General features: G+C 36.9%; 3 protein-coding genes across 4 annotated transcripts; all 3 read right to left on the bottom strand.

The window, feature by feature from the left end:
* Positions 1-461: 461 nt before the first annotated feature.
* Positions 462-13,927, bottom strand: LOC127427750 (transcription factor E3-like). Its single transcript, XM_051675540.1, has 9 exons — positions 13,350-13,927; positions 12,125-12,360; positions 8,444-8,668; positions 6,276-6,371; positions 3,867-3,978; positions 3,734-3,790; positions 3,570-3,645; positions 3,253-3,400; positions 462-1,756 (listed from the first exon to the last, which is right to left on the bottom strand). Exons 2-9 carry the CDS (start codon positions 12,314-12,316, stop codon positions 1,313-1,315), a joined length of 1,350 nt encoding a protein of 449 aa, XP_051531500.1. The 5' UTR covers positions 12,317-12,360; positions 13,350-13,927; the 3' UTR covers positions 462-1,312.
* A 969-nt stretch (positions 13,928-14,896) lies between these two features.
* gnl3l (guanine nucleotide binding protein-like 3 (nucleolar)-like) lies at positions 14,897-23,582 on the bottom strand. 2 transcript variants are annotated; one of them, XM_051675539.1, is made up of 15 exons: positions 23,495-23,582; positions 23,357-23,397; positions 22,809-22,916; positions 22,228-22,344; positions 20,683-20,766; positions 20,422-20,557; positions 20,219-20,322; positions 18,142-18,286; positions 17,912-17,999; positions 17,634-17,811; positions 17,408-17,550; positions 15,830-15,966; positions 15,574-15,737; positions 15,270-15,444; positions 14,897-15,065 (listed from the first exon to the last, which is right to left on the bottom strand). In XM_051675539.1, exons 1-15 carry the CDS (start codon positions 23,505-23,507, stop codon positions 14,998-15,000), a joined length of 1,701 nt encoding a protein of 566 aa, XP_051531499.1. In that variant the 5' UTR covers positions 23,508-23,582; the 3' UTR covers positions 14,897-14,997. The 2 variants fall into 2 exon arrangements, with proteins under 2 accessions (XP_051531499.1, XP_051531498.1); XM_051675538.1 differs by having other exon boundaries at positions 22,809-22,934; positions 23,495-23,546.
* A 1,736-nt stretch (positions 23,583-25,318) lies between these two features.
* On the bottom strand, positions 25,319-27,900 carry LOC127427751 (red-sensitive opsin-2). The gene is made up of 7 exons (XM_051675542.1): positions 27,829-27,900; positions 27,630-27,737; positions 27,211-27,507; positions 26,921-27,089; positions 26,252-26,417; positions 25,933-26,172; positions 25,319-25,786 (listed from the first exon to the last, which is right to left on the bottom strand). Exons 2-7 carry the CDS (start codon positions 27,727-27,729, stop codon positions 25,688-25,690), a joined length of 1,071 nt encoding a protein of 356 aa, XP_051531502.1. The 5' UTR covers positions 27,730-27,737; positions 27,829-27,900; the 3' UTR covers positions 25,319-25,687.
* Positions 27,901-27,911: the final 11 nt, after the last annotated feature.

The raw sequence follows: 27,911 nt of genomic DNA on the forward strand, positions 1-27,911 counted from the left end.
ACAATTATTTTCAGATTTACGCATTTCAATTTGATTTCAAAATTCCATCAAATTGAATTAAGCAGTTTTTAACAAAATAAAATAAACTAAATATTTTGTTTGTGTTCATTTAATTTAGTTCAACATTACACAATTCAATTTGATGGAATTTTGTTATGAAATTGAAATATGTAAATCTTAAAGGTGCACTCAGTAACTCTTTGTTTGTGTCATATTGGACTTACAATGACACCTAGTGGTGTGGATGCAGCATCATTCAAAATCAGTAGTTTTCATTTACAGATGCCATTGTAGAAATTCACTATTCACAATCAGCAATGATTAATTTAATCCAAGAGTGAAAGTGTCCAATAACAAGACGGTTACAGATGGTCATGTGATTCTAAAATGGCAGCCCCCATGAGGGGACCCCTCCTCCATGTAGAAAAACTGCTTTTATAAGGTTACTGATATGACCAGAGTCCTCATCTCATGTGAGTGGTCATGATTTTATACATACGTTTCAAAATTACAATTAATTTCTTAAGGAGTAAAACTTTTTTAATGAGGAAAAATTTACTGAGTGCACCTTTAAAAATAGGCTAAAATATTTTTTTGAGAGTAGTGAAGTATTATCTACTTAGTGCGCTGAGTTCTTCATGCTTAGAGACTAAAATTTTCTGTTATTAACTTTCCGTGTTTAAGAGACTGTTTAGAACTCTGCACTGTGTTTAGAGCCTTGTTACTGCAATAGCTCACAAACCCTTATATGCATTCTAAATAGCATGTAATATAGTTTAGGTTCACCTGTGTGTTCACTTCATCGTCAGGGCATCGTCAAGGCATCTATGTTGTGGATATAGCAGATTTATCTCATATATAGCCTATACAGTATGTGTTTGTGTGAAATGATTAACTCGCTAGTTAAGAAGCGCTTTAGATCTTTCTGCTCACGCAGCTCAAGCGGGAAATCCCTAAAATACAAAGACTGACTACATCATTTGAATAAAAAAATAATCATCAGGATTTTTGCGCTTCTAAAAATAGTGCATTGGTAATATCTTGCAGTGTTGTTTATTACTCAAACAAAATCTATTTCGGCCCGTTTTCAAAATTGAAATAATTTTGTCAACGGATATTTTTGTCAATAATATCGTTGATGAGATGAACACTGCTGGTACCACCCCCCCTCAACGCGCGCGCACACACACACACACACACACACACACACACACACACACACACACACACACACACACACACACACACACACACACACACACACACACACACACACACACACACACACACACACACACACACGTCAATTAGGTCACAAGTCTTCTTCCATATTCAAACTGCTGCTGCGGCTGCTGGTTTTGGAGACTCCGGGAGACACAGGAGAGAAAAGTGGATCTGAAGACCTGACAGTGGAAAATGTGCAGCCCTCATCCATCAGAATGTCACTGAGACCCACATCAGAGTAAAGATCTGAGGCCGTGGGGTCATCCAGCTCCGCAAAGCTAAACGCACCTAAATCAAGAGGGCCGCTTACAGCCGCAGAACTGGAAGGAGCTACAGTGAGGAAAGGAGAGGGTGAAGTTTGTGCCATGGCCCCTTCCATGGTGAGGCGGGTTTGAGGTTGGCCTTCTCCAGCAATCAGCTGCATGGACTGGTTTGCCTGGTGCAGCTGTTGCTGAAGCAAGGAAGTGTCTGAACCCAGACCAGAGGACATGGTAGCAGAGAGGCCTTGGAGCCGGGCTTGCATCTCTAATTCCTGTGGTCAACAAACAAAAGGAGAAGTTGAACAATTTTCATTGTCCGGACTACATATTTACATTCACACGTGTGTTCTCCATTGTTTCCTACACTTGTATTATAACGGTGATGTTGTCCACAGATTAGACCACGTGAATTCAGCTCGATTGGGCTGTTTAAAATGTTTCTTAAAAAAGTCTACTGCGTACATCTGGTTAATATGTACATATATATATTGTAAAAGTGTAAAAGTTATTGTAAGTGCTACTGCATCAGATTTGCAAGTAGAAGTTCCTCTGTAAACTCACTTTAATCCTACATCATAAAGTAGCTTTTATTTTTATAATTTTATCAGTAACACTTTACAATAAGGTTCCATTAATAAGAAATCCATGTTAATTTCAACATTTTTTAATACATTTTTAAAATCAAAAGTTGTATTTGTTAACATTAGTTAATGCACCATGAACTAACATGAACAATTGTGTTTATATTAACTAACATTAACAAAGATTAATAAATTGTGTAACAAATATATTGTTAATTGTTAGTTCATGATACCTAATGCATTAACTAATGTTAATGAATGGAACCGTATTGTAAAGTGTCACTATTTTATCTTATACCTTTTTTTATTGTCTTCATTTTCATTTTCAGGGTTACAGTTATAATTAAAAATCAATTCAAAGATAATACTAACATGAAAATGGAAAAACTAGAGCTAAAGTGAAATATATTGATTTATTATGTGATTTAATTATTAATTTAATAATTTTATAGTTTTTAACTTTCATTATGTATTTAATAAGTAACATTATTCATTTAAATATTTAATTATTTATTTTGAGTAATTTGGCCCTACCATTGAAAAAAATAAAAAATAAAAATACATTTGAGTGCAAAAATATGCAAAAGAAATGAAGTAAATCTTTTTTTTTTCTTTCTTTTTTGGTGTACCTAAGGATATAAATCAAGAACATAATTTCAAGAATATATACTAGGGGTCGACCGATTTTGCCGATACCGATAACCAAGGTGATGGAAGAGGCCGATAAAATTTTACATTTTTTGTTTTTTTTTATCGACTTATATAATGATTAAAAAAATTTCTTTCAGGCTTTCCTTTTTATAAAGGGCACAGACATTGAGGCTCCAAAATGAATACAATCCCAAAAGCTGTTTATTGTGCAACCAAAATCTAAAAAATAATTAGGTGTGCATAACACAGGAATTTTAACTATAAACAAGCCCAAAATACACCGGGGACTCCTAACTTGAAAGGACAAGACTTGACCAATATATTGGTCTATGGTCTACCCCTAATATATACTATCACAGTGCTACATATAAGTCAAATACAAGCATTTATTTAGTGAAGGATAAGAAACATTAAATGTGAATGTGCAGGGAAGAGTTATTTTTACCTTTTTTTTTTTTGGTGCAGTCAGGAAAGTTAACTACTTATAACACATATTGTGGATTTTGTGTAATACAAAGCCATTGTTGATGCTATACCTGTATGCGAAGCAGCAAGGTCTGGTTGGCTTGCTCCAGTTTCTTCTGCTTCATCTCAACCTCTTTGGCCCTCTGTTGCTCTGTCTGAAGTTTTCTTATATAATCGACAGATGCCTTCAATATGGTTCCCTTGTTCAAACGCATTTCTCTGTCATTTTAACCAGATAAGAGGTAAATATCCATTTATCAAAAGTATAATGTATGTTTTTTGTGTGTGTGTGAAATATAAATAAACATTAACAAATAAACAAATGGCATATATACCACTGGGATACCTAAAAGGCACGTAGCCTAAAGCTTTAAACAAGAAAACTTACGGATCATTGGATTTGGGTATCAGAGCCCCTAACTCCTTTATTCTGTCATTAATGTTAAATCTTCTTCTCCTTTCAACTGCAAAAAGCAAAATATATATTCAGGCTGGGCCATGAAAACACATACAAAATTCAAACAACAATATATGTCTATATTATAAACTTACTGAGATTATGATTATGTTTCTTCTGCTTCTCCTTCATGAGAGTTCTGGCCTCTACATCTGAAAATAAAGAGCTATTATGACTACAAAGGCGTTTAATTGATTTGAACAGAAGAGGGCCTGAATGAATCATTACCAGTTAATTCCCTTTTGATATTAGTTAGATCGGCTGGACAGGAATTGCTGACGGTGATGGTGGGTGTCGCCATGCCAGGACTGTTGTAGACTTCCAAAAGGTTTCCTGGTAGCTGAGACAATACCAAACAGAAATCAAAAACACACCCAACTGCACCAAGACACATGGTATAATAATATGGTGATTTTTCCGTAGCTCGGAACACATAGATTAATAGGTCGTAACCAGTGTCAGAAATAGAGAGCAACAGTGACCACACACTTCTTCAGGCGCCTTGGTTCCGGAAGTTTTTTTCCCATTCATTTTTCCAATAGGGGTTCCATAAAATCCTTAATAAAAGAGTTCTAAGTTTTGAACTTCTCCGAGGTGAATCACAACATTACAAACATTTATTTGAAATAAAAAAGTACTTGAAAATTGGAAAAAAAGACAAAAGGTACAAGACTGTCCTTATCATCTTGGAGGAATGAACTACAATCCCATGAAGCATTGCGAATGACGCAATTAAATTAAAACTACTGATTTAAAGTTGTTGATTATAAGTTTAGAAACAACATATTCTAATTTTATTGCAAAATATTCCGAAATTTACAAACAAGTAGTTTGAGTGTGTAGGAAGACCAACTCGACTGCGTAAATCAGCGTCATGCGAGTAGGCGGTCGCTGCAGTGTTTGTTTGGCGCGCTTTGTTGGCGGCAATTCTCTGACTGATGGAGCATGGGTAATGTAGTTCTTCAGAAGGAACTCCAATATTAAACATGATTTCTAAAAAACAAAGTTGAAATAATGCGGATTGATGGCTTTAACAGAAGCATATAACACTGATTAACAACCTCGGAGCTCATGAAAAGTCTGTCTTTAAACGTTTATACGTTATTGTTAAAAATGTATTTGATTATGAAAAAAAAAAAAAAAAAAGACTAAGATTTGTACTTCCGGAACTAAACTGTTGCGCTCTATTAAAGGAATGTTCTGGGTTCAATACAAGTTAATCTCAATCGGCAGCATTTGTGGCATAATGTTGATTACCACAAAAATGTATTTCAACTCGCCAATTTTTGGAGGGTTTAATAGCAGAAATTTGAAGCTTATAATTTTATAAGAGCACTTGCATTAATTCTTCTGTTAAAACTTATTATTTGAGCTGTAAAGTTGCTTAAATTGTCATTTTTACAGTCATTTTAGTGTTTGATGACTTCACATCGTCATGGCAACAAAGTTGTAAAATTGGCTATAACTTTACACAGAAAAAGTAACTAAGTGATTTCATCACACTAAAATCATGTTTACATACAAACTGTTTATGTCTTGTGGCTATACTTTTGAAAAAGGGAGTATTTTAATGTTCAAAATTTGGCCCCATTCACTTCCATTGTAAGTATCTCACTGGATCCCAGATTTGTGCTTTTTATTTTTATTTTAAGAAAAGGAGGTGTAAGTCAAAATTATTTATTGTATTGAACACTGAATATTCCTTTAAAATTTTTAATAAGGAGCAATAATTTAAGCGCAACTGTAATTTTCAGGGGCATTTTTTACCTTTATGAGGGTTATTTTTCACGCTTATATCATAAGGCACATGATATCATAACAGAATAATTGTTGTGCTAGAATACATTTTTACATAATTGGCTAGTCCTTATGTTAGATGAATTCACTGCAGAAGCACAAATATGTAGAAGCAGTAATAACTAATAATAAAATCTACACACTATCATGTATCAACTGAGAATAAATATTTGAACTCTTTTAGTATACAAACTGAATGTAGAACAAGAATCCAATACTGTGACTACATTATAACATGCTAATTATATAGTTAATACTGTTCAACAAGTAACTATCTATTATTATTCTAAAACTAAACCTGCTAGGATCCATGGCATGTTGAGAATTTTCAACACAGCCACAGAATTTCGAAAGATGTTTCCAAAAGAGATAATTTTGTCTCTTTGTTTTTTCTTTTCTTTTCATGCTCCTGCAATAAAACAAAATCCTCATTTTAAATCAAGTCACTCCTTGCTCCCGAATAAAATCCAGGAAAATCCTTCACCAGTTCTTTCTATCCAGTGCCATGTCCCAGCATGTACTCTCCTTTCACGGTCCCTTTTATGCCCATCCTGATAATTGCAGCCTGGCAGGTGTTAGTAATGTGTCAGAAGCGAATGTTTATGTCCATTGCCGAGGTGCATCCCATTTATCGCCTCACTCATAAATGCAGTGGTTGGCACTCACTCTTAAGGGGGGTGGGGACATTTATGTTCAGGACATTATTGCTTCTTAGCTTTTAGAATGGCTTTGTGGCGGTTTACCACAAATACAAGTGGGGTTCAAAGAGGCTTTTATTCGGAACATTGCCATAATGGTATGGATGGGTTCATCGATAATGAAGACAATCGTTTAGCTTACCGTGTTTGGGAGCTGTAGCCCAGAATCTATCAGTGACATGATGTCATCATTAAAGCTGGACTCAAGGCTGATGATGTCGTCAATGACGTCATCCATCTAACGGGATACAATTGTGACATCAAGGTTTAGAATGATTCACCTTTTGACCAATGGTTTTTCCATGAGACTGAACATAAATTGCAATTTCAAGCCAGAGAAATAGTTTAGAGCTGCACATAACTAGAAAACTGTATATTCATTATAAGAATTTTTATGACCTTTCAAAATTTTCTTAACTTCCATTACATTTCAGGCCTGGAAATCTCATTTAAAATTCACTGATATTTCCAGGTTTTCCATGACCATGGGAACCCTGATGGCTACCATCAGAAAACATTGTAAAACAATCAAAATATTGAGTTTTAGTAGTATTACTCTCATCATTTACTCGATTTACAAAAAACTCTATAAAGTATGACTTTCTTTCTATAGCGGAAAAAGATATTTCAATGGAGATATGATGTGAATATGAATATTATATATATATATATATATATGTGTGTATGTATATATATATATATATATATATATATATATATATATATATATATATATATATATATATATATTATATATATATTAATACACACACACACAATTTAAGTCAATGGGGTCCAACACTTCCAAGCTCCAAAAAGGACATAAAGGCAGCATAAAGGTAATCCATACAACTCGAGTGATTTAATCCATGTCTTCAGAAGCAATATGATCGGTTTTGGGTGAAAACAGACACATGCATAAAGCGCGAGGAAGTGTAACCAAGCTTCAAATCATGACCTTGGAGACTGCGATGTCAAGATTTATGGTGAAAGAAAAGTTCGATTTTGGTCTGTTCTCACCCAAAACTGATTGGATCGCTTCTGAAGACATGGATTAAACTACTTGAGTCATATGGATTACCTTTACGTCCTTTTTGGAGCTTGGAAGTGTTGGACCCCACTGACTTGATTTCCATCCAGAGAACTGCCATTCACTGGATGTTTTTTGATTTTGGCACCATTCTGAGTAAATTGAGTTGTGCGTGAAAATCCCAGGAGATCAGCAGTTACAGAAATACTCAAACTAGCCCGTCTGGCACCAACAATCATCCATGCCATTATCTAATCAGCCAATCATGTGGCAGCAGTGCAGTGCATAAAATCATGCAGATACAGGTCAGGAGCTTCAGTTAACGTTCACATCAACCATCAGAATGGGGAAAAATGTGATCTCAGTGATTTGGACCGTGGCATGATTGTTGGTGCCAGATGGGCTGATTTGAGTATTTCTGTAACTGCTGATCTTCTGGAATTTTCACACACAACAGTCTCTAGAATTTACTCAGAATGGTGCCAAAAACAAAAAACATCCAGTGAGCAGCAGTTCTGTGGATGGAAACACCTTGTTGATGAGAGAGGTCAACAGAGAATGGCCAGACTGGTTCGAACTGAAAAAAAGTTTACGGTAACTCAGATAACCACTCTGTACAATTGTTGTGAGAAGAATAGCATCTCAGAATGCTATTCTGAGATGCAGGTTTGCGCTGTTTTGGCGGCACGAGGGGGACCTACACAATATTAGGCAGGTGATTTTAATGTTGTGGCTGATCGGTGTATTCAAATCATATCTCCATCAAAATATCTTTGTGTTCGAGAGAAAAAAGAAAGTCATACAAGTTTGAGACTGCATAAGGATGAAAAAATAATGATAGAATTATCAGTTTTGAGTGAACTTTTAAGTGATTTACCAAGAAGTATACTATATTTTTAAGGATCCAAAATACTGTGTATTGTTAATAAGAGAACTATCAAGTGTGTATTGTATGGGAAATCTTAAACAGAAGTACTGTATGATGTGAAACGGAGGTTAAGATATAATTAAGTTTCTGGTGTGGTATTTTACAGCACAATGTGACACAAAGCTAGTGAGACGGCAAGCTGAACAGAGAAGGAATGCATATTCACTGGCACGAACCAAAAACACAGTTTTTATATGTTGCTAGTGTGCCAAAAAATTCACATTACCACTATACGGGAAAAATTACAACAGGCCCTAGAGCAATCATTAGACATTTGCTTTCAGACTTAAAATAACAAGCAACAAGCTTTTACAGTCACATAGCTAGCACTGTACATTTATAACTGCTTTACCTCTTCTTTGTTGGAGCCCAGGTACAGATGTGCCATTGGGCTGTTGGGGGCGCTGCTTGCAGTGTGCACCCTCTCCGGGGCAGAGTTTGACTGTGGAACAGGGGACACGCCAAGAGTTTGTGTGGCAACTTTATTGCCTAGCGTGGTGGACAAGTACTGCTTTACTTGCTGCCTCTGAGCTTGCTGGATGTGGTATCTAGTTGGGTTTTCAAGATGAGTTTGCACCTAGAACAAAGTAAAATAAAAACAAAAACACTGGGTCAATGATAGTTGTTTAAATGTATTTGTGACATTTGAAGCTTTACATTACTATTACATTGTTGTCAATATATTGGTCAAAAGGAGGGAAATTTCACATATTTAAAAAGGGGAACCAAGTTTCACTCCGTTTCCACACCAGACATCAAAGCTGTTATTATAATGAATGGAGCTGTAATAAAAGTACGCAACCATTTTATTGTCCCCGACCATCTAAACAATAAAATGTTTTTATTAAAAAATAACATTTAATTTTTGATGCTATTAATTTGACTTTGTAAGTGGTCTTGTAGCTCAATTGGTAGGGCATGGAGCCAACACCAAAATCACAGGTTTAATTCCCAGGGAATGCACACATACTCAGGGTTTTTCCTGCATTGAAAATTTCTCATTGGTCACCCAAGTTAAATTTCAGCCCGCTAAAGCAAATTTAACGATATTCATCTCACGTTTGCCCCTTTAAACGCAATAAATATGCTTTTCATCTGAAACGCGCATTTGCACAGCTCAAATGAATCCTGGTTTTCGCATGAGTGTGGCGCAAGCCATCACAGAACGAGAGGTTAGCTACCCGACCCTGACGGAACCAGACAAACCGTCGCGTTTCAGGCTGTGTTCAGGTCACTTTTTCCAAGTAGAACTTTGGGTTGGTAATTACTGAAAATATTATTATAATTATTATAAATTTAAATATTTTGTTTATATAATATAAAATTTAATATAATTTAGGCAACATTTATTTAATGTATCAAATATTTATTTTTTACTAGGGCTGTCAAACTATTCAAATATTTAATCAAATTAATTACATGAGATGCCATTTAATTAATCACAATTAATAGCATACAACAATATTTGTTGAGAAAGGCCCACAAATAAAGATCATTCAATATTATAAACATTCAATATCATAATCAAAATATTAAATAATAATGACAGACAGACAGACAGATAATTAAAAGACATAACATTATTGTGGCAGATGAATTAGACAAAAAGTACCTAAAAGGTACTAAAAGACATTACAAGCCAATTTATTGTTTGCTTTATTTCGATATCACTGAACATGTGTCAATCCTGGCTCAGAGCAATCCGTTTTACAACCGAGTTCATCAATCTGTTCGAGGCAGACGGGGTTGTTCTCATGTGTGCATGCGTCAAATTGACACTTTGAATTTCTCGCTGTGATTGCATAGCATTTTACTGGATTTCGGCATTTCGAACATAAACGTTGCGTTTTTAGGACACTGAATCTAGAGACTGCTGCATTCAGACTTCCAGCTGTCCTTAAACTCAAAAACTCACCTGCTGACTTTTTTTGTGCCGCTTGCTTGCAAATGTGTTTTGTTGCCTGAACAGCTGAGGCTGCGCTTACTGCCCCCTTCTGACAGAATTTATATATTTTTTTGTAAATAATTGCAAATATTTATTCATTTGCATGATTAACTGCATTCATTTTTTTAACCAACACGTTAAATCAACATCCTTAATTTTAACAAAACTTTTTTTTACACGCACTCTCACTCACAGACACACACGAACAGACAAGTTAGGGTTGTTCACACTGAACTTGTTTTTGCATGCATGAGCACTGTTTTTCAATTGATTTTCTAAGTAAACACACTGGACAGGCATCCTTGATCATTGCGCTGCATCTCACAGTTTTTCATTTAAAACAAATTATTTAAAACAAGCTTTTTCTTTAGCGCAGGTATCACAAAGATTCGACATTGTGAAGTAGCTCAGGTTGTAAAGAGGACTTCATGTGAATGTTACACGTGATTCCAGATTGTTCTTCTCCCAGTAAATTTTCGGCGCTTGATAAAGGGTAAGCCAATGCTTTTTCTCTTTTGCTCTGATGAGCTGAGGGGCAGCTGTGTCTTGTTAAAACTGTGTATGTTTACTGTTACGAATGTCGCATACGGTGCTTAAATCAAATACTGTACAACCTAGAGAGCTGTTCAGCCATGACGTCAATTTGTAGCCAAACCCAGACGGCTAATTCGCCATGGGTTCACTCAGGAATGGGTTTTTCAATTTATACAGTACAGAGTACAATAAGGTCTGTGGTAAACAATCCTTGAAAAAGTTTTAGGCATAGTGAGAATGTCTTCAAAAATAATGCCATAAATAATTTTCACTTATCAATTAACATCATACAAAGTCCAGTAAATATAAAAAAGCTAAATCAATATTTGAAGTGGCCACCTTTGCCTTTAAAACAGCCCCAATTCTCCTAGGGACACCTGGACACAGTTTTCCTTGGTTGTTGGCAGATATGATGTACCAAGCTTCTTGGAGAATTCACCACAGTTCTTCTATCTATTTAGGCTGTCTCAATTGCTTCTGTCTATTTATGTAATCTCAGACTGACTCGATGTTCAGTGGGGGGCACTGTGGGGGCAATGCCATCTCTTGCAGAGTGCCTGTGTGGGTGCTTTGTTGCAGGAGGGACTGGTGCACTTCACAAAATAGATGGCATCATGAGGAAGGAAATTTATGTGGATATATTGAAGCAACATCTCAAGACATCAGCCAGGAAGTTAAAGCTCAGTCGCAAATGGGTCTTCCACATGGACAATGACCCCAAGCATACCTCCAAAGTTGTGGCAAGGTATTGGAGTGACAATCACAAAGCCCTGACCTCAATCAGATAGAGCAGAACTGAAAAAGCATGTGTGAGCAAGGAGGCCTACAAAACTGACTCAGTTACACCAGTTCTGTCTGGAGGAATGGGCCAAAATTCCAGCAAGCTTGTGGAAGGCTACCTAAAATGTTTGACCCAAGTTAAACAATTTAAAGGCAATGCTGCCAAATACTAACAAAGTGTATGTACACTTCTGACCCACTGGGAATGTGATGAAAGAAATAAAAGCTGAAATAAATCATTCTCTCTACAATTATTCTGACATTTCATATTCTTAAAATAAATTAGTGATCCTAACTGACCTAAGACAATGTTAGGAATTGTGAAAAACATAGAGGATCTTTTTTTAGCTGCAGCACGTATGAGATCACACATACACTGCTACTATAATAAATGAGCACTTGCTCAACCCTCGAAGCATGAGATTGTGGTCACTTGAGGGTGAGTTAATATTAAGGTGCAAATATCAAATAAAGTCATTATGGTAAATTCTGACTCGCTGTACAGTTAGACAAGGATAGGACAGAGATATGCAAACAGATGTACAAACGAATTAACAAATAAACATGCGATCACAAATCTGAAAATACATGATGTAACGTGAGTTGCGACAGACAGTGAATGAAGTGATAGCGACAGTCTGAGTGATCATGCGCGCTCTCAGTTTCACTTCCTCCAACACAAGCGCTTTTGGTGCTGATCACAGTGTTAATATATGGGTGATAGCACTGGCCTCAAATGTCCTGCACCACTAGTCATAAGAAGGCCCAACCCACCTTCAGAACTTCCACTGGCACTTGAGCTGGAGGAGGGCGGGCACCCGTGGGTGGGAACGTCACTGAGATGGCTGGAGTGGAGTCTGTAGGTCGGAACTGAGCGACAGATGTCTGCTGCTGCGCCTCCCTCCTCTCCTGCTCCTGCGCTTGCTCCCGCATCAGCTGTTGCCGTAGCAACACTCGGGATGACATGGCTATGCTGGTTCCACAGGTCAAGGATGAGAAGAATTAACAAGCTGCAAAGGAGAAAGCATGGTCAAGAGAGTTCTTAACAGTAGTCTTGTACTTAGGAGCTGAAGCTAGTATAAGCAGGAACTAATGAGATCTTCTTTAGGACAATAAAGGGTTAAAGAACTGGGACATATAACTGAGCTGAGTCACTATACTCAAATAGTTGCATTCAAGCAGAAATCTCATACCCTGCCCCTCTACCAAAGCATGTTCAGCAAAAGGATTCAACTCTCACACTTGTCATCATGAACAATGTATTTTGTACACCAAACGTGTAGGAAGTAGTACTTATGAGTCTATCAGGTACACTTTACTAACATTTTATTCATTTAAATCGTACATAAATGAAATGGCAAAAACAAATAAGACATAATCAACTAAACATAAAATGTGCTTGGCCAAGATACTGTTCCTAATGTCAAAGTGAAAACACTTTATGACCTGAACTAGTAATATGTCATATGATTGTAATCTGGGGAAGTACAGAATTGATCAGATGACTGCTAATCACAACAGGGCCAAAACACTATATTTGATTGTCTTTAAAACTTTCAAGTCATTTTAAATACTTCAAACAAAACGTCATGCAAAACAGTAATCTAAATCGAAACCAACAGCTCTAACACATTTAGACTGTGAGGTTACATGTGCCGCTACATCTAGAAAGTTATGTAATACAATGCTAAACGTCGGGATTGGCAGAACTCTGTCAACTTCAACTACATTAACTTGTGTATTAGTTATTTGCACCAGTAAACAAAGTAATTACACATAACTACCCCCGTGTCGCACTTAAACATGCAATAGTTATTTTTGACAGCATCCAGCTGTTGAAGCTAGGCTAACTAGCTAGCTATCTGACATGTCATCCAACCAACGTTGCCCGAGTTTAACTTTAACTTTCATTAACGCAGAATTGTTCTGCGACACAAGCGTATCAGCTCACACACATATGCGTCACCTCCACAGGCAGTGGAAAGGTCAGTGGAGTTACCTGGTTCGTTAGCAGAAGTAAAGCGGGGTTGCCGAAGGAATCGCCATTAGCCTCGCATGAGGATTTCCTTGTTTTGGATGCGACAGTCAGTCTGCTCATCTCACCCCCATTATTACACTCGACCATCCTTTACACTTCCCAATTCTCTCCATTTGTCCCCACGTTTTCCAGCACTTACGTGCACATCCACATAAACTGAAAGTTTAAAACTTCAAACTTAATTTATACTTCTTAGTCAAAAACTCTGACACAACTACTATTGTTCTAAAATGTGGAAATCAAGTCGTCAAAACTATGAAAAAGCACAAATATGGAAATTATGTAGTGACTAAGAATGATCAACAAATCAAACGTTATATTTTAGCTTCTTCAAAGTATCTACCCTTTAAATAAAATCTTTAAATGAAAATATTAAATAAATAATTACGTATTTATTAAAGGATTGAAAAGAAATTCATTTGTAGCTCCATCAAAGTAATCCATAGACTCCAGTGGTCTTCTTGAAGCGATCCTGTCAGTTTTGGGTGAGGAGACCAAAATATGACTAACTTTTTCATCATAAACCTTAAATCTCAGCAGTCTCCTTGGCAATCATGATTTTTAAGCACCATTACACTTCCTAGTGCTTGACACATGCCCAGAGCACAAGGAAGTGTAATCGAGCTTGAAATCATGATCACCAAGAAGACTGCTGAATACAAGATTTATAGTGTAAAAGGCGCTACATTTTGGTCTGTTATCACCCAAAACCAATTCGATCGCTTTAGAAGACATGGATTAAACCACTGGAGTCATATGGATTACTTTTATATTGCCTTTATGTGCTTTTTGGAGCTTTAAAATTTTGGCCACCATTAACTTGCATTGAATGTACCTACAGAGCCGAGATATTCTTCTAAAAATCTTCATTTGTGTTCTGCAGAAGAAAGTCATACACATCTGGGATGGCATGGGGGTGAGTAAATGATGAGTTAACTTTCATTTTTGGATGAACTATTCCTTTAATCATTCCTTGAATCTACACTTTGTATTTTTCTTTAGCATTCCATGTTTTCTGTATGCTGACCATTTTCGATTGATCTGAAAATGTAATACGTCTTCAAAACTATAAACAAAATGATGTAGTGACCAAATATTTTCAACAAATCAAATACTTCTAATTTAGCTTCTTCAAAGTAGACACCCTTTAAAGAAAATATTTAAAAACTTACATTTGAATTAACATTTTGAAAAGAAATTCATTAGTAGGCACAATTTGTATTCATATTTAATAATTCTCCACTTTTGATTTTTTTCCCCCCATAGTATTCCACCCTTTCTGTATACCAACCATTTTCAATTAGACAGACTAAAAAACATTTTAACCTATTTTTAAGATTTACGTGTTTCAATTTCATAACTTAATTAAATCAAATTGAATTGTGTAATGTTTTAACAAAATTAAATAAAACATTTCATTTTATTATGAAATTGAAAATGTGTTTTATAGTAGGTAGATACCGTAGAGGTCGTTGTTTTGAGAGATGCATTCTTACGAGTCAGTCTAATAAGTTAGAGAATAGAAGATTTATTTGCACATTTTAATTAAAATATACAAACATGGAGTATTTCTAGCCACAGGTAGGATGAACTCCCCTTAATTATCACATCAGCTGTCAGAGAAGGAAAAATTCAAAGCCGATGTGAGAGAATCTGAAAGTTTGGTGCCAAGCTTATCTATGGAAAAAAAAAGAAAGAGGTGATGTTCTAAAGCACTGTTTCAAGTAGACCAACACACTGTGTTTATACTAAATTCTAGTTAAGGAAGTGTTTGCCTTCCTCAAAATGTGTGAAATGATAATCCATGCAAAACAAACTGTTCAAAACCCAAAAAGATGCTATAAACTTGCATCGTGATTTAAAGTAGAGATTAGGTCTTACCAGCTCTTTTTTGCTGCTTCTTTCTCTTTTTGTTGGCAGCCAGGAGTGCCTGTCCTTGCAGGAGTGGGTCAACATCCAGGATATCTTTTAAGTCCACTGGCTTTGGGCCTGCTGCTTCAACTGCACTACTGGATTTTGTCTTGGGAACTTTGAGCTCAACCGTCATTGGTCCAAACTTAATTGAAAGAGAAAAATGGGATTTGAGTTTTGAAACCTACCATCGACAACAACACCCAAACTACCCTTTTTGGACTGACTAATGTAGGCGTAACTGTGGGTATAAAGAACTACCTAAATGACATACCTCTGGGTCCTCATCTGCATCCATTGATTCAGCTGTCTCTTGAATGTCAGGAACCTCTAATGGTTCGTCCATTCGTAGTTCTGCAGGTTCTTCTCCTTGACCCCCTTGAGTCATTCCAGATGTAGTCATGCAGAAGCCCATCTTTAAGTCAGATGTGCTACATTCTAGATTGTAGAGAAAATTATATCACCAAAGGTGGCTTCTATACGTTAATATGCCTTGGGTGATTATCCATTGATAGTATAAACAAAGTTACCAGCAAGCGCCTCCAAATTGCCCTTCTCCAACTCATCCCAGTCAAACGCTTTGCCCATCTCAGCTACAATCTCAGCACTGACATGCGTGGGTAGCATGTGTGTCTCCGGAGGATGTGTGAAGTAGCTGATGCGACCCCTTTAACAGACAAAGAGTTCAAACAGGAATTCCAAATGTACTTTGCAATACAGTCCAAAGACTCTGACCAGCCAAACACAGCTGTGCTAGTTAGTGTTTGCAGGGCAGCACATTTAGATTTTACTTTTTCTCTGGTGCGTAATTCTGAGCCTAAACAACAAGTCAAGGTGATGCAGTGTTGGGGAGAAGTAAATGAAAAGTAGCGACACCATTAACTTAAATTTTCTAGTAGCATGACAGTAGTTCAGCCATTTTCACAATAGCATAGCTTTTCCAGTAACAATCTACATTTTCCAACGAGTAGCGCTGTAGCGTCACGAAACACTGAATTTGTCACATTGTATTGCAAACACACAGTGCTGAGTAGTAGCAGATTACATTTGAATATGGATTGGATATTCAGTTTAAAAACTTGAGTACTTGTAATTAGATTACATTACATTTTAAAATACTCAAACAGATTAGTTGTTTCAATGGATTACATGAATACATATTAATTAGGCAATGGCAGTAAATTGTTCCTAATTTATTTATTGCCCTAATTCTTCTTATTTTGATTATTTTTCATTGTAAATTAGCCTAATGCTCATTTACGTCACAATGGTAAAAACTATCCAACTTCAATGTATGTGACATCAAATGAACAAGAGTTAGGTCAGAAGTAATCTGAAAGTAATCAAATGAGATTATCCATAAAATGTAATCCAAGAGATTACTTTTCTGATTACAATTTTTAATCAGGACCAGATTACAATTCCGAAGTAATCTATCCAGCACCACAAACGCAGAATTGGAGGTAAGGAAGTGATCCAACGCACTCATCTAAACTGTCCTCTTTCTCTCATGTAGCGCTGGGAAAACCAAATCATTTAAGTGAACTGGTTCTTTCGGACAGTTCATGTAAATGAACCAATTGAAATAAACGATTTTCTTTTATTTAGCATTGGAAACTCTGATTCAGTTTAGTGAGTGGGTTGTTTTGGACGGTTTATGCAGGGGCGAACTAGCCATAAGGAGAACGCGAAACGGGGCCGAACGAGCAGCGATAAGCTGAAACGGGCTTCCGCATTATGCCAAACGTGCCGCGATATGTAGAAAAGGACAGCGACTATTTGCCACTATTTGCACTTATGTGCATACAGCATCTAACACTATTTGCACTCAGTGCAAAGATCCTTCTTTTGGTAGCATCTGTCGCTATTTGCCTCTGCCTAAATAATATCATCTGACTGTTATAAATCTAAAAATATTTCCTCCTTTAAATAGTTTCAATGCGGTTAGCTACTTTTTTTAGTAGCTTGTAGTGTAGCGTACTGCTTTTATAAAAGTGTAGTTGACTGCAGTGTAACTACTTCAAGTTATGAGTAGCTTGGGAAACTAGTTTCAAAGTAGCTTCCCCAAAACCGATGTGACGTTTAGGTCACCGGGACTATAAACTCACCCAGTCCAATCCATAAGAACACTCTTGGCAGCTTTGTCAGTGTCAGGCAGTCCTCCTTTCCTGAGCTTGCCTTGACGACGGGCAAGTACGGCTAGGAACTCATGTACTGTCTGGAAGTCTGGAATCCCATAGTTCTCCATAATCTATCAAATAACAACCAATAAAACTCAAGGGAATCATTTAATTTGCCATTTAATTACACTAAAACTACTTTACCACACGTTACCTGTCTTTTATTGCAGCGCCTCAAGATGGCTTCAACAGGTGGAATTGGGTCTACTAGCTGTTCGATCTTAACACAATTCCGAAGGATCATGGCAGCGTCACTGGTTGATGTTGCCATTACAATACCAGGGCAATCTAAAAGTTTAATGTGTTTGTCTAGATGGACTTCCTGTAAACACCTGAAAAAATTTGATTTGAGGGAAGGACAGTAGACAATTTGAATGAAAGTATACAAATCTTTCAAAAATATAGGTAATATAAACAAAACTCTACACATACTTAGTAACTCCAGGTGTAGCTCCTACATTACAAGTGCGAGCACGCTTCAAGCTGTTAATCAAACTGCTTTTACCCACATTTGGAAAACCTGGAACAATCAAGCGGGGAAATGTGATTCCAGGTGCCTGTTGCTAATTTGCATCATATGGAATAATAGTGACATGTAACATTTACCAAACCAAAAAAATGTAGCGGCCATTTCGCTACTGCTCAGTGGTTTGAAAACTCACCAACCACTCCTACACTTATAGCAGTTTTTATATCTTGGTTACGGCAGTAGTTTCCTAAGAGCTTCATTAAACAATCGGCCCCAACACATGCGCTGGTTCCAAGAAGCTCTTGTGTAGCTTGGGTCACAGGCACGCGGCTGCGTTTCTGTGAACGACAGATAAGGCGACAATAATAAAAATGAGGAAGGCGGTTGTAAAATTTGATTTGCTGAGGCCGATAACAGGGATGCAAACTCATGTCATGAGAGGTGAAAAAGGTGAGAAAGTCATAGCAGATGTTACAGGTGTATATTTTCAGTTAATTTGTTTGATGTATTTAAAGGTGTCATGCATATTTATTTATTTATTTATTTTAATGTCCACTGAGGTCCACTTATAATGTAAGATTTTTTTTCATCAAACATAGTCATAATTTAGAAGTAATTGTCCATTTTCTATCCTGTTTTTGGCACTCTGATTAAAAAGCTCCATTTTCGGGTCGTGTCCCCTTTAAGACTTAAATTTAAACGCCCACTGCTATGATTGGGTAACATCTTTGCATATGAAATAAGTGTCAACAATAGTGTCAAATGTACATTGTTTTAAAGCAGTTATATATATATATATATATATATATATATATATATATATATATATATATATATATATTGTTGCAGTAATGGGGCGAAGACTACCCTCTCTCACCTTTCTGTTCACTTCAATCCATCTTTAACTCACAAAAAACAAACTCTCTCGTATTAATAAAGCTACGTATTGCCAATTTTCTTCACAATAACAAATGCGCAGTGACACATAGATTATGATTGAATAAATCACAAGCCATCACGTTATAATCTAGCTGCAGCAAGTGCGCACTCGAGGGATGAGCGTCCCCGCGACGGAGTGTGCATCAGCCGGGTGCAGTTTCAATCTCCTCCCTTTAGATCAGGACATTCGTGCAACTCATAGAAGAGGCGCTGACCACACAGAGAAATGCCAGTTTCGGAGTTTGTAGTTATTTACATGATCTGCTTCCATATTATTTGAACTTTAATAAAGCTATAACACATTAAATATAACTGCATTAAAGATGTAACGCCGGGGGGACGCTCGACACGCAAGTTTCGCTCCAGCTCCACTTACTCCACAACAAGAGAGCTTCTGTATTTATTTTTGTATTTTTGCATTAGAATTCCCTCATACTTTTCAATCTACATCACCTGAAGCTGTGTGGAAAGTTTAGAGTTAATCTGGACTGTGAGATGTGTAATTCTTCCTCTCCTAAATCAGGCACGAACTGCAGTGCTGCTCTCACGCATCATCATTAGAGTTTAATGTGATCTCATGTTACGCTAAATGACATCATATGACTATTCGACAATGACAAATTTTTTATTGTCGACGATAATGTCGACTAATTGTTTCAGCCCTAATATGAAGCAATACGATTAACATGGATACTCACACTTGTCTGTTGCGACATTAACGTCGGGCCCAATATAGTTGGCACTGCATCAACTTTTAATTTAAGTCTCTCTACAAAGCCTGCGTCGAACTGTCTTGTTTGAAAAATAATCCATAGTAAAATGAAGTGAACAAACAAATGCTGTCTTACTGACACAAATCCTGGGCTTCATTAAAAATAAACGTCAGCCACTCTTTCCTAATGTTAGGATCATTAGGAATCAAATGCAAAGAGTCTGTTTTTCCCAAAACCTGGCACTGCACAACATTTTGTAAAATCTGCACAAAATTAAAACTTGTTGCTCCAATAATCCCTGTGTTTCTCCCTGCCGTGCCGACTGTTATCACCGCTCTAACGAATACATTTTGAGTTCTGAAACTTACAGTATGTTTTTATAGTACTATGACCTCTTATGTCAAAAGATCAAGGAAAATTTGATTTCGCACTGCATGACACCTTTAAAGCTTTTTCTTATGCTATCAAGTAACCCTTTCAAGTGATTTTAATAAGCAAAATGTAGAACATTTTACCAAAAAATTTGGGCAAATTAGCTTCAGTGAAGGACACTTCTGCTGAAAGGTGAACAGTTTGCATCCTTGCGATAACAATATTTATCATGACTGCATCTCTCACCAAATTCTTGTTCTGCTGCTGAGTGGAGGATTTGAAAGCCACGGTAGGAAACTCATTGCGAAGATACTTGATCCATTTTTCCACAATGTCCTTGGACACCAAATCTTGAGGCAGAGAAAGTAATGTTTTAATGTCTGCTACAAAATGAAGTTTTGTCAGAGAACGTATGCTTTGGACAGGCAAAAAATTTACTATTTTCTTACCAATTTTATTCAGAACAAGTACAATTTTCTTGTTGGCTCCACTCTGTACAACAGCTTGTTCAACCTGTGGACAGCGACAGCCTAACGGATCTCTCGCATCCAGAACCTCTAATATAACATCTGCTGCCTCTATTACCTGATATTAAAAGCAGCAAGAAGTAATAGTCCTCATTAAGAACTGATTATTAAAAGGTCCACATTTGAAAAGTCAAGCCTGAGATAAAAAAAAATATCCAAACAGGTCAGTACAAGGAACAGTACCTTTTTAAATTCTCTGCAGTACGCCTTTCTTGAGTTCTCCGTTTCAAAATTGACATGTTTCTCCAAGTTTTGCATTTGAAGTTCCTGCATCAATGGAAAAAACAATTAAACAGTTATTATAAGTTCTTAAAAATTCTCTCATCATTTACTCACCCTCATGCCATTCCAGATGTATATGACTTTCTTTCGTGCAGAACACAAATTAAGATTTTCAAAAGAATATTTCAGCTCTGTAGGTCCATACAATACAAGTGAATGGGTGCCAGAAATTTGGAAGCTACAAAAAGTACATAAACGCACATAAAAGTAATCTATAAGACTCCAGTGGTTAAATTAATATCTTCACAAGCAATATGACAGGTGTGGGTGAGAAACAGATCTTAAACAGATATTAAATCTACACTTTCACTTTTACTTTCATATTCAGCCACCTACTCACTGGGGCTGGTCAAAGGTGGAAATTAAGGGTCTGTTCACCCTTGTAGTTCGGTTCTCTTGGTCTGGACTAACAAAGAAAATGTTACATTTAGTCCTGGTTCGCTTAGCGTTCACACTGGCATTTTTAACACCGAACCTAACAATACAAAACCAAAGGCATCATGAAAAAGTCACAACCTGATTGGACAGCTTTTATGACGTATATTTTTATACTTGCCGATCATCCAAAACAATGCTGGCTGCTGGGCAAAATGTGCTCGTTATATTTATATATGTATATATGGTGGTATTTTTACCAGCTGAGAACAAACGAAGAGCTAATAAAATGTGTAAAGGAGTCAAAACAGCGCCAGAAATTCCTCCGTTGCACACACAAACGAAGATATGCTGCAAGGACGGCTGACAGCGGTTTCAACGCCTGTACCGAACTGTAATGGGCAACATAGCTCCTATGATGAGAAGAACCAGGTATGCTTGAGGTCAGTATTCGGCAAATTACTTCCTGTTTTTGGTCCATTTAGACATCTTTGGTCCAGGTTGCGTTCATATATGAATCGAACCGCACCAGAGTTCATTTGGAAGCGGACTGAGACCCACTATTCAGGCGGTCTCGGTCCGCTTGTTTGGTGCACACCAAGGTTCGGGTGACAGCGTTCACACGTGTTCAAATGAACCGCACTAACAGAGCACTCGCATCAGAGTTTGTTTTAATCGAACCAAACCTGCCAAGTGTGAACACACCCTTATAGTTAAAAAAAAAAAAAAAAGACTTAAATATTGATGTTTCTCACCCACACCTATCATATTCACTTCTGAGAGGACTGATTTAACCACTGGAGTCGTATGGATTACTTTTATGCTGCCTTTATATGCTTTTTGGACCTTCTGAGATCTGGTCACCATTCACTTGCATTGTGTGGACAAACAGAGCCGAGATATTCATCTAAAAATCTTTGTTTGTGTTCTGCAGAAGAAAGTAAGTCATACACATCTAGGATGGCATGAGGTTGAGTAAATGATGAGCTAATTTTCATTTTTGGGTGAATTATTCTTTTAAGAAAATTTGTTTATTCCAATTCTTTTCTAGTGTTGGCATGGACAACAAACCCTCTGTTCAAACTCTCTCTGCCGTAGCTGAATGTCTTTCTGGAAACTGTCCAGACTTCTCCTTTTCATCATCTCCTTCTCTCTTGACAACCTCTGTCTCTCCTTTTGCTCCTCCATCTAGAAAAAATGAATTAAAGTAGTGTAGAGAAATCTCACATTAACATGGACACTGATACACTACAAGTCAAAAGTTTAGACACACTTGACTGCTTTTTATGTTTCTCATTATCTTAAAAACCATGATCAAATGCTTATGCTTAAATGCTTGAAATTAGTTTTGTAGACTAAATGTTCTCAGCATGAAAAAATAATTATAAATATATGAGTTGGACTAGATTTTGAAGTAAAACCGTTAACATGTGTCGAGAATTCATGGGATTTCCTTACATACTGTTTAAAAAGCATCCCAAGCCCTAAATACAGTGGGGACTCATGAGGACAGAGACTTGGCTCTGTTACAATGCTCTGTATGTATTTACCAAATTAAGCTTTTTATAGCCTATATATTCACCAGATGACATTTAGTAAAAACATTGTTATTCTCAGATATGCAACAGATATATCAAATCTATCTCTATCACCCTCTGTTTTCTGAGTTCAGCTTGTCTCTGACTGTGTTCCTTGAAGTTGTGCAAATTAGGCAAGCCAGGATCCTTCCTCCCTGCTTGAGACTGCTGCCCATCCTTGGCCTTCAGAGAGGAAAAACACTGATAACAGCCAACATAATGACGTCACAGACTGGTTTCTGATGCAACATTACATTGCAGAAGTAAAATAAACAAGTCGCCTTCACCCTGAACTAAATAAACAGAGCCTCATTGCAACATTTTAATTAAAGCACTAATACAACATAGATAGATAGATAGATAGATAGATAGATAAAACAAAATTATGTAGCAGGGTCATCATGCAAATGTAATTCTTCAAACATTTCTATTCAAATATTTTAAGGATTTACAATCTTAAAAAATACAAAATAGATTTTTGAAATATAGTTACTAATGACTGTTTATAATGTAATTACATTTATAAATATAACTTTTCCTCAAAATAAAAATTATATTTCTTAAAATCTGACAGTGACCAGCTTCTATTATAATCAAGTTGGCCTTTCGGCTGAACTCCGCACCTTTTTACCGCAAAACCCCAGGCGTTTCGCTCGTTTTTGTTCTGTAACAGTGCAAAAGCAATTAAATAAGAATGACAATTCAATCAGCAGAACTTCATAATAATCTGTAAGTGAAACAAAGTCAGAATTTATACTCACTTGCTTTGGACATAACTGCACGTGTAAATCCTAGTGTGAAGCTGGCATCCAATTTTTCAAAATAAAAGTCTCTCACAAAAGCTGCAGCAGCCTCAAGTTATGTGGCCTGAAATCCATTGACAGGAGCAGTTCTGAAGATATAAGGGTCATTCTTGGGATTCCGTAATATTGCAGTCCCTCAAAGTTTTAAAGTGATGGTTCACTGAAATAAAATGTTGAAAGTCAATTATAATTAATTAAAAGAATGACTGCATTAAAACAATCTTTATAATAAAAGAATGTCTTCATTCTATCTTATACCATGCATTTTGTCATGTCCCTGAGGCACTCCACTGAATTTGTTGAAAATGTGCACATTGTCTAATTTGTTTTTGTCATTAATGTAAACATTTATCCTTTGCTGAGAAAGATATTTTACACAAAATACAATATAACAAATTCTATAAACTGACTTGAATGAAACATGGTGTTAAAAATACGGGGGTGCAAGTGGTGGGAGAGTTTTTGACGGGGTTGTGAGGAGAGTGTCAGTATTGGATAATCAATGTATCGTTTGTGAGCACAGCCTGATATGTAAGGGCTGACAAGTCCCCCCCAGTAATCAGATATGGCCAGATTGTCCCCAATAATTGATATCCTTTCTGCTGTTCTGCTGCAGTTCATTATGCACCGCTGTTGAATTGTCATTAAGTTGGCGCAGGAGTAACATCATGGTGTCATGTGAGATATTTGACCACTGTTTTATGTTTGAAAGGTTGTACCGACCGACAGTAATTTCCAAGGGTGCAAACTATATTCACCATTTGGTGAAATTCGCCATTTTTAATAGTGATTGTGAAAACATTAACGGAGCAGTTTTCAAATGAAGCACAACTTGAGGGCAGTAAATAATTTTGTGTATTTTCTTTTTGCTAGCCATGCTGACACAGTCATGTAATTTTACAGATACATCAGTGATTAAAAGAAATTCAAATTATATTTGCCTTAATATAACCCTTAACCCCTATCTCCTGAACCTAAGCTTCACGCAATCTGCTCACTAGTCAGTTTTCATCATGTTTCACTACATTAGTGAGGATTTTTTTTTTTTTATTTGCTCCTTACAAGTATAGACATGCCTGTACACAAACACACACTCGCACGCACATGGTTAGTTTTAGTAACTGATTTACTATCACTGTGCACCTTTTAGTTCACCAAATGCACATGCACAAGAACAATGCTGAATACAGAAGCCCTTCTACACCTTCACAAATGCTCTCACACATGCGCAAATGCTCACAACAATGTTTTAACCTGATGAGTTCTGTGATGTAAGCTTCCAAGCAAAAGTAGTGACTACTGGCCAGCCTAGGTGAAATCCTCTATCCACTTGATGTGGAATTGAGGGCTTACGTGAGCTTACAAGATGTTACTTGGCTTCAAAGCATCAATCCTTTACAAGACCCTTAAAACAAATGTTCTATTCCTTTATTTATAATGTATGTTCAACTTTTTATATGCAGTTATCATTTTAAACTGAAAAAGTAATAACAATCGGTTGAAATGACGGAAATTTTTCCAAAGAATTTCTGCAGTGGATTTCATGAACAACTAATTGGTTCCATGGCATGTGCAATTAGATAAAGTAATCTATTAATTAGGGAAAATTCATACTGTTATAAATAAAACCATTAAAAACAAACTGTTTTTTGAAAAGCAAAGCAAGACTACAACATATAATTTTGCTGCATGTTTTATTTTCTTCAGAAAACAAAGAAACAATATAAGATAAACATTTATGTTTTTGTTATTTTTACATATGCAAATACATCTACAATACAAAGCTCTGTGACAATGACAGAATTAGTCATAAATGCAAGGTTTTTTACATTGTTCAAGTGACCTGCTTTCGACCATTTTATTATAACTTACAGCTTGTTGCATGTTATTTTATGAAAAATTTTGGTGAGAACAGATTGCAAAAATAAATCCCTTCAAGTCTTGAAAATGGTGTTCAGTTTGGTGTTCGACACTTCCCAGGACAGTAAAAAGCTGTTTGTTTTTTTTTTCCAAAGGATTTTTTTTTTTTTTTTGTAGCTAAATATATACAGTTGAGATTATTACAACTTGAAGTCTGCAAGTCCAGTTCTCTGAAATCCTTTTCTCTGTCCTCTTTTTTTTTTAAATAGGATATAATTGACAAGCAGTGGTTTATGCAGGAGCCACAGAGGACACTTCTGTTTTGGATGTGGACACCTCAGAGCCATCATCAACTGTCTTTCCAAAGAGCTGCATGATGCATACACGGAACTGCAAAACAAGGCAGAAGCAAATATTAAATGTCCATTTCTGTCTGTGAGCTCTTGAACCTACCAAAATTAGTTCAAGTAACTAAAAAACAAGCAATCTATGCAAAGCACATTTGATTAAATTAAATTAATGCAATGCAATGTTACCTGTCGGTTCATGAAGACATAGATAATAGGGTTGTAGATGGTGGCGCTCTTGGCGAAATAGGCAGGAAGAGCTGCTGCCAGTGGATGGAAGGCATAGCCAGGGTTTGCAGCCGCAAAACAGGCAAAGACAGTGTACGGACCCCAGCAAAGGCAGAAAGCAATGATCATGACAACCACCATTCTGGACACTTCCTTTTCGGCCTTCTGTGTAGACTCTGAGTCCTTCTGCTGCTGGGCGACCTGTTGGAGAAGATTTAAGCATGCTCAGTTCTCCATAGTGGACAAAGACATTTCTCTGTTTTTCAAAAGATGAGCTTACTGCACGGATGGCTAGCCACACGGCAATGTAGCAGAGAATGATGATGGCTAGAGGGAGGAAGCAGCAGGTGACCATAAGTACAATCATGTAGGACTTGACTCCGGGGTCCTCATTTCCTCCAAACACATCGGGTCCACAGGAGGTCTTCAGACCATGAGGCCAGTACCTACAGGGAAGAGTAGAGTACCACAACGGAATATTCCTTACCCACTGTACACCCTGGTTACACCAGATGTGAGCGTTGTTTCAAATGCAAATTGCATCTATTAAAATGGTTGCACTTTTGCAGTATGTGTACTTTCAGTATACTTACAATGTACTTACCCAAGAAAGTAATGAGTAATATTAGGTAACTTCATACTACGTACTTAAAATGGGTACCTAGCAACTACTGTAGTTGTTCTAATTATATAGTACATAAATGTAGAACACTATTGTAAAATAAAGTGCCACTATTATAATAAATGATGCTGTCTACATTGTGTCACGTCGCATGTAACCTAATGTATTTAGGTTGACTTAGTCATATTAAATTATGTTTTTTCTACCTGGCAAAAAAATAAAAAATTTCAGTGTAGCATTCCAATAGCTTTTCTTTTTTCACCTGAAGGAATCAAAAAACTCATAATTGAAAACTTTACTGCAATGCAACAATATTTAAATCCTTACCGGCTCCAACCAAAGATGGGAGGTGCACACCAGCAAGCAGCCCAAATCCAGGAGAATATAATGCCAGCAGATGCCCATTTACCATCAAACTTGACATTTCCAAATGGTTTGCAGACGACCACCCATCTCTCCCATGAGATGACAGTCAAAGACCAAAGAGCGGCAATACCTGTTAAAATTACAAATGCTGACAAATGAGACCGAAAGCGTCTGCAACGAGAGAACTTAGAATGAAATAATAATCTAGAGATTTCATCAATGACAGTGGCTCTGGGCGTAAAGTTACTTACCACATACAGAGACAGTGTAGCCCTCAAAAACACACATGGGGTGTCCCAAGATAAAGTAGCCGAAGATCTGGTTGATGACACTGATGGTGCTGGCCAAAAGGGTCTCCCCAAGATCGGCCACAGCGAGGTTGACCAAGATCCAGTTGAGAGGATGGCGGAGCTTCTTGAATTTGGCGGTGGCCACCAGCACCAGGCCATTGGTGAAGACTGAGGCGGCGACCACAAAGCACATCCACAATGTTGAGAGATTGTAGATCCATCGAGGGGCAATGTGGTAGTTGGGTCCCTCAAAGGGATCTGTGAACAGAAGAGGCAATATAGTACAATTTAAAAAGTGACATTGTTTAATATCGTAAGTAATAGTGTCTAGTCCAATGTCTAGTCTAACAATGTTCCTGAAGAAAACTTTATTTTTTTACCCTTTGTGTTATTGCTGTTGGTGTAGGTAAACATCGCCTCTCTTGTTGTGTCATCTCGTCGCCTGGCAGCGAATACTGCATTTCCCCACTCCTCTGCCATTTTGCAAACTTTAGAGAGCACAAAGTGGACACATTGATTCACAATTATTATCAAATTCCTTGTCACCCATTCTCATTTGCAAGTGGTTCTTGGTTGTACCTGTCACTGGACGCTCCTCTTCCTGACTTGGTGGTTGACTCCTGCTTTGTCTCTGCTTTCTCCGTTTGTGGTTGAGATTGCAA

This window comes from Myxocyprinus asiaticus, chromosome 37 (genome assembly GCF_019703515.2).
Source record: "Myxocyprinus asiaticus isolate MX2 ecotype Aquarium Trade chromosome 37, UBuf_Myxa_2, whole genome shotgun sequence".
Lineage (NCBI taxonomy): Eukaryota > Metazoa > Chordata > Actinopteri > Cypriniformes > Catostomidae > Myxocyprinus > Myxocyprinus asiaticus.

What these genes read in the sequence shown, in the direction of transcription:
- LOC127427750 (XM_051675540.1), bottom strand. Translation starts at nt 12,316, where the DNA reads ATGTCATCCCGAGTGTTGCTACGGCAACAGCTGATGCGGGAGCAAGCG. An exon ending in TGCCAGTGGAAGTTCTGAAG is followed by an intron (nt 8,669 to 12,124) that starts GTGGGTTGGGCC and finishes ACTTTGTTCTAG; the next exon opens with GTGCAAACTCATCTTGAAAA. An exon ending in ATACCCAAATCCAATGATCC is followed by an intron (nt 3,401 to 3,569) that starts GTAAGTTTTCTT and finishes TTAAAATGACAG; the next exon opens with AGAAATGCGTTTGAACAAGG.
- gnl3l (XM_051675538.1), bottom strand. An exon ending in TATAAGTGTAGGAGTGGTTG is followed by an intron (nt 18,000 to 18,141) that starts GTGAGTTTTCAA and finishes TGATTGTTCCAG; the next exon opens with GTTTTCCAAATGTGGGTAAA. An exon ending in GAAGCAGCAAAAAAGAGCTG is followed by an intron (nt 15,066 to 15,269) that starts GTAAGACCTAAT and finishes TTTTTTCCATAG; the next exon opens with ATAAGCTTGGCACCAAACTT.
- LOC127427751 (XM_051675542.1), bottom strand. Translation starts at nt 27,729, where the DNA reads ATGGCAGAGGAGTGGGGAAATGCAGTATTCGCTGCCAGGCGACGAGAT. An exon ending in CCCATCTTTGGTTGGAGCCG is followed by an intron (nt 26,418 to 26,920) that starts GTAAGGATTTAA and finishes TCTTCCCTGTAG; the next exon opens with GTACTGGCCTCATGGTCTGA. An exon ending in ATGTCTTCATGAACCGACAG is followed by an intron (nt 25,787 to 25,932) that starts GTAACATTGCAT and finishes CTTGTTTTGCAG; the next exon opens with TTCCGTGTATGCATCATGCA.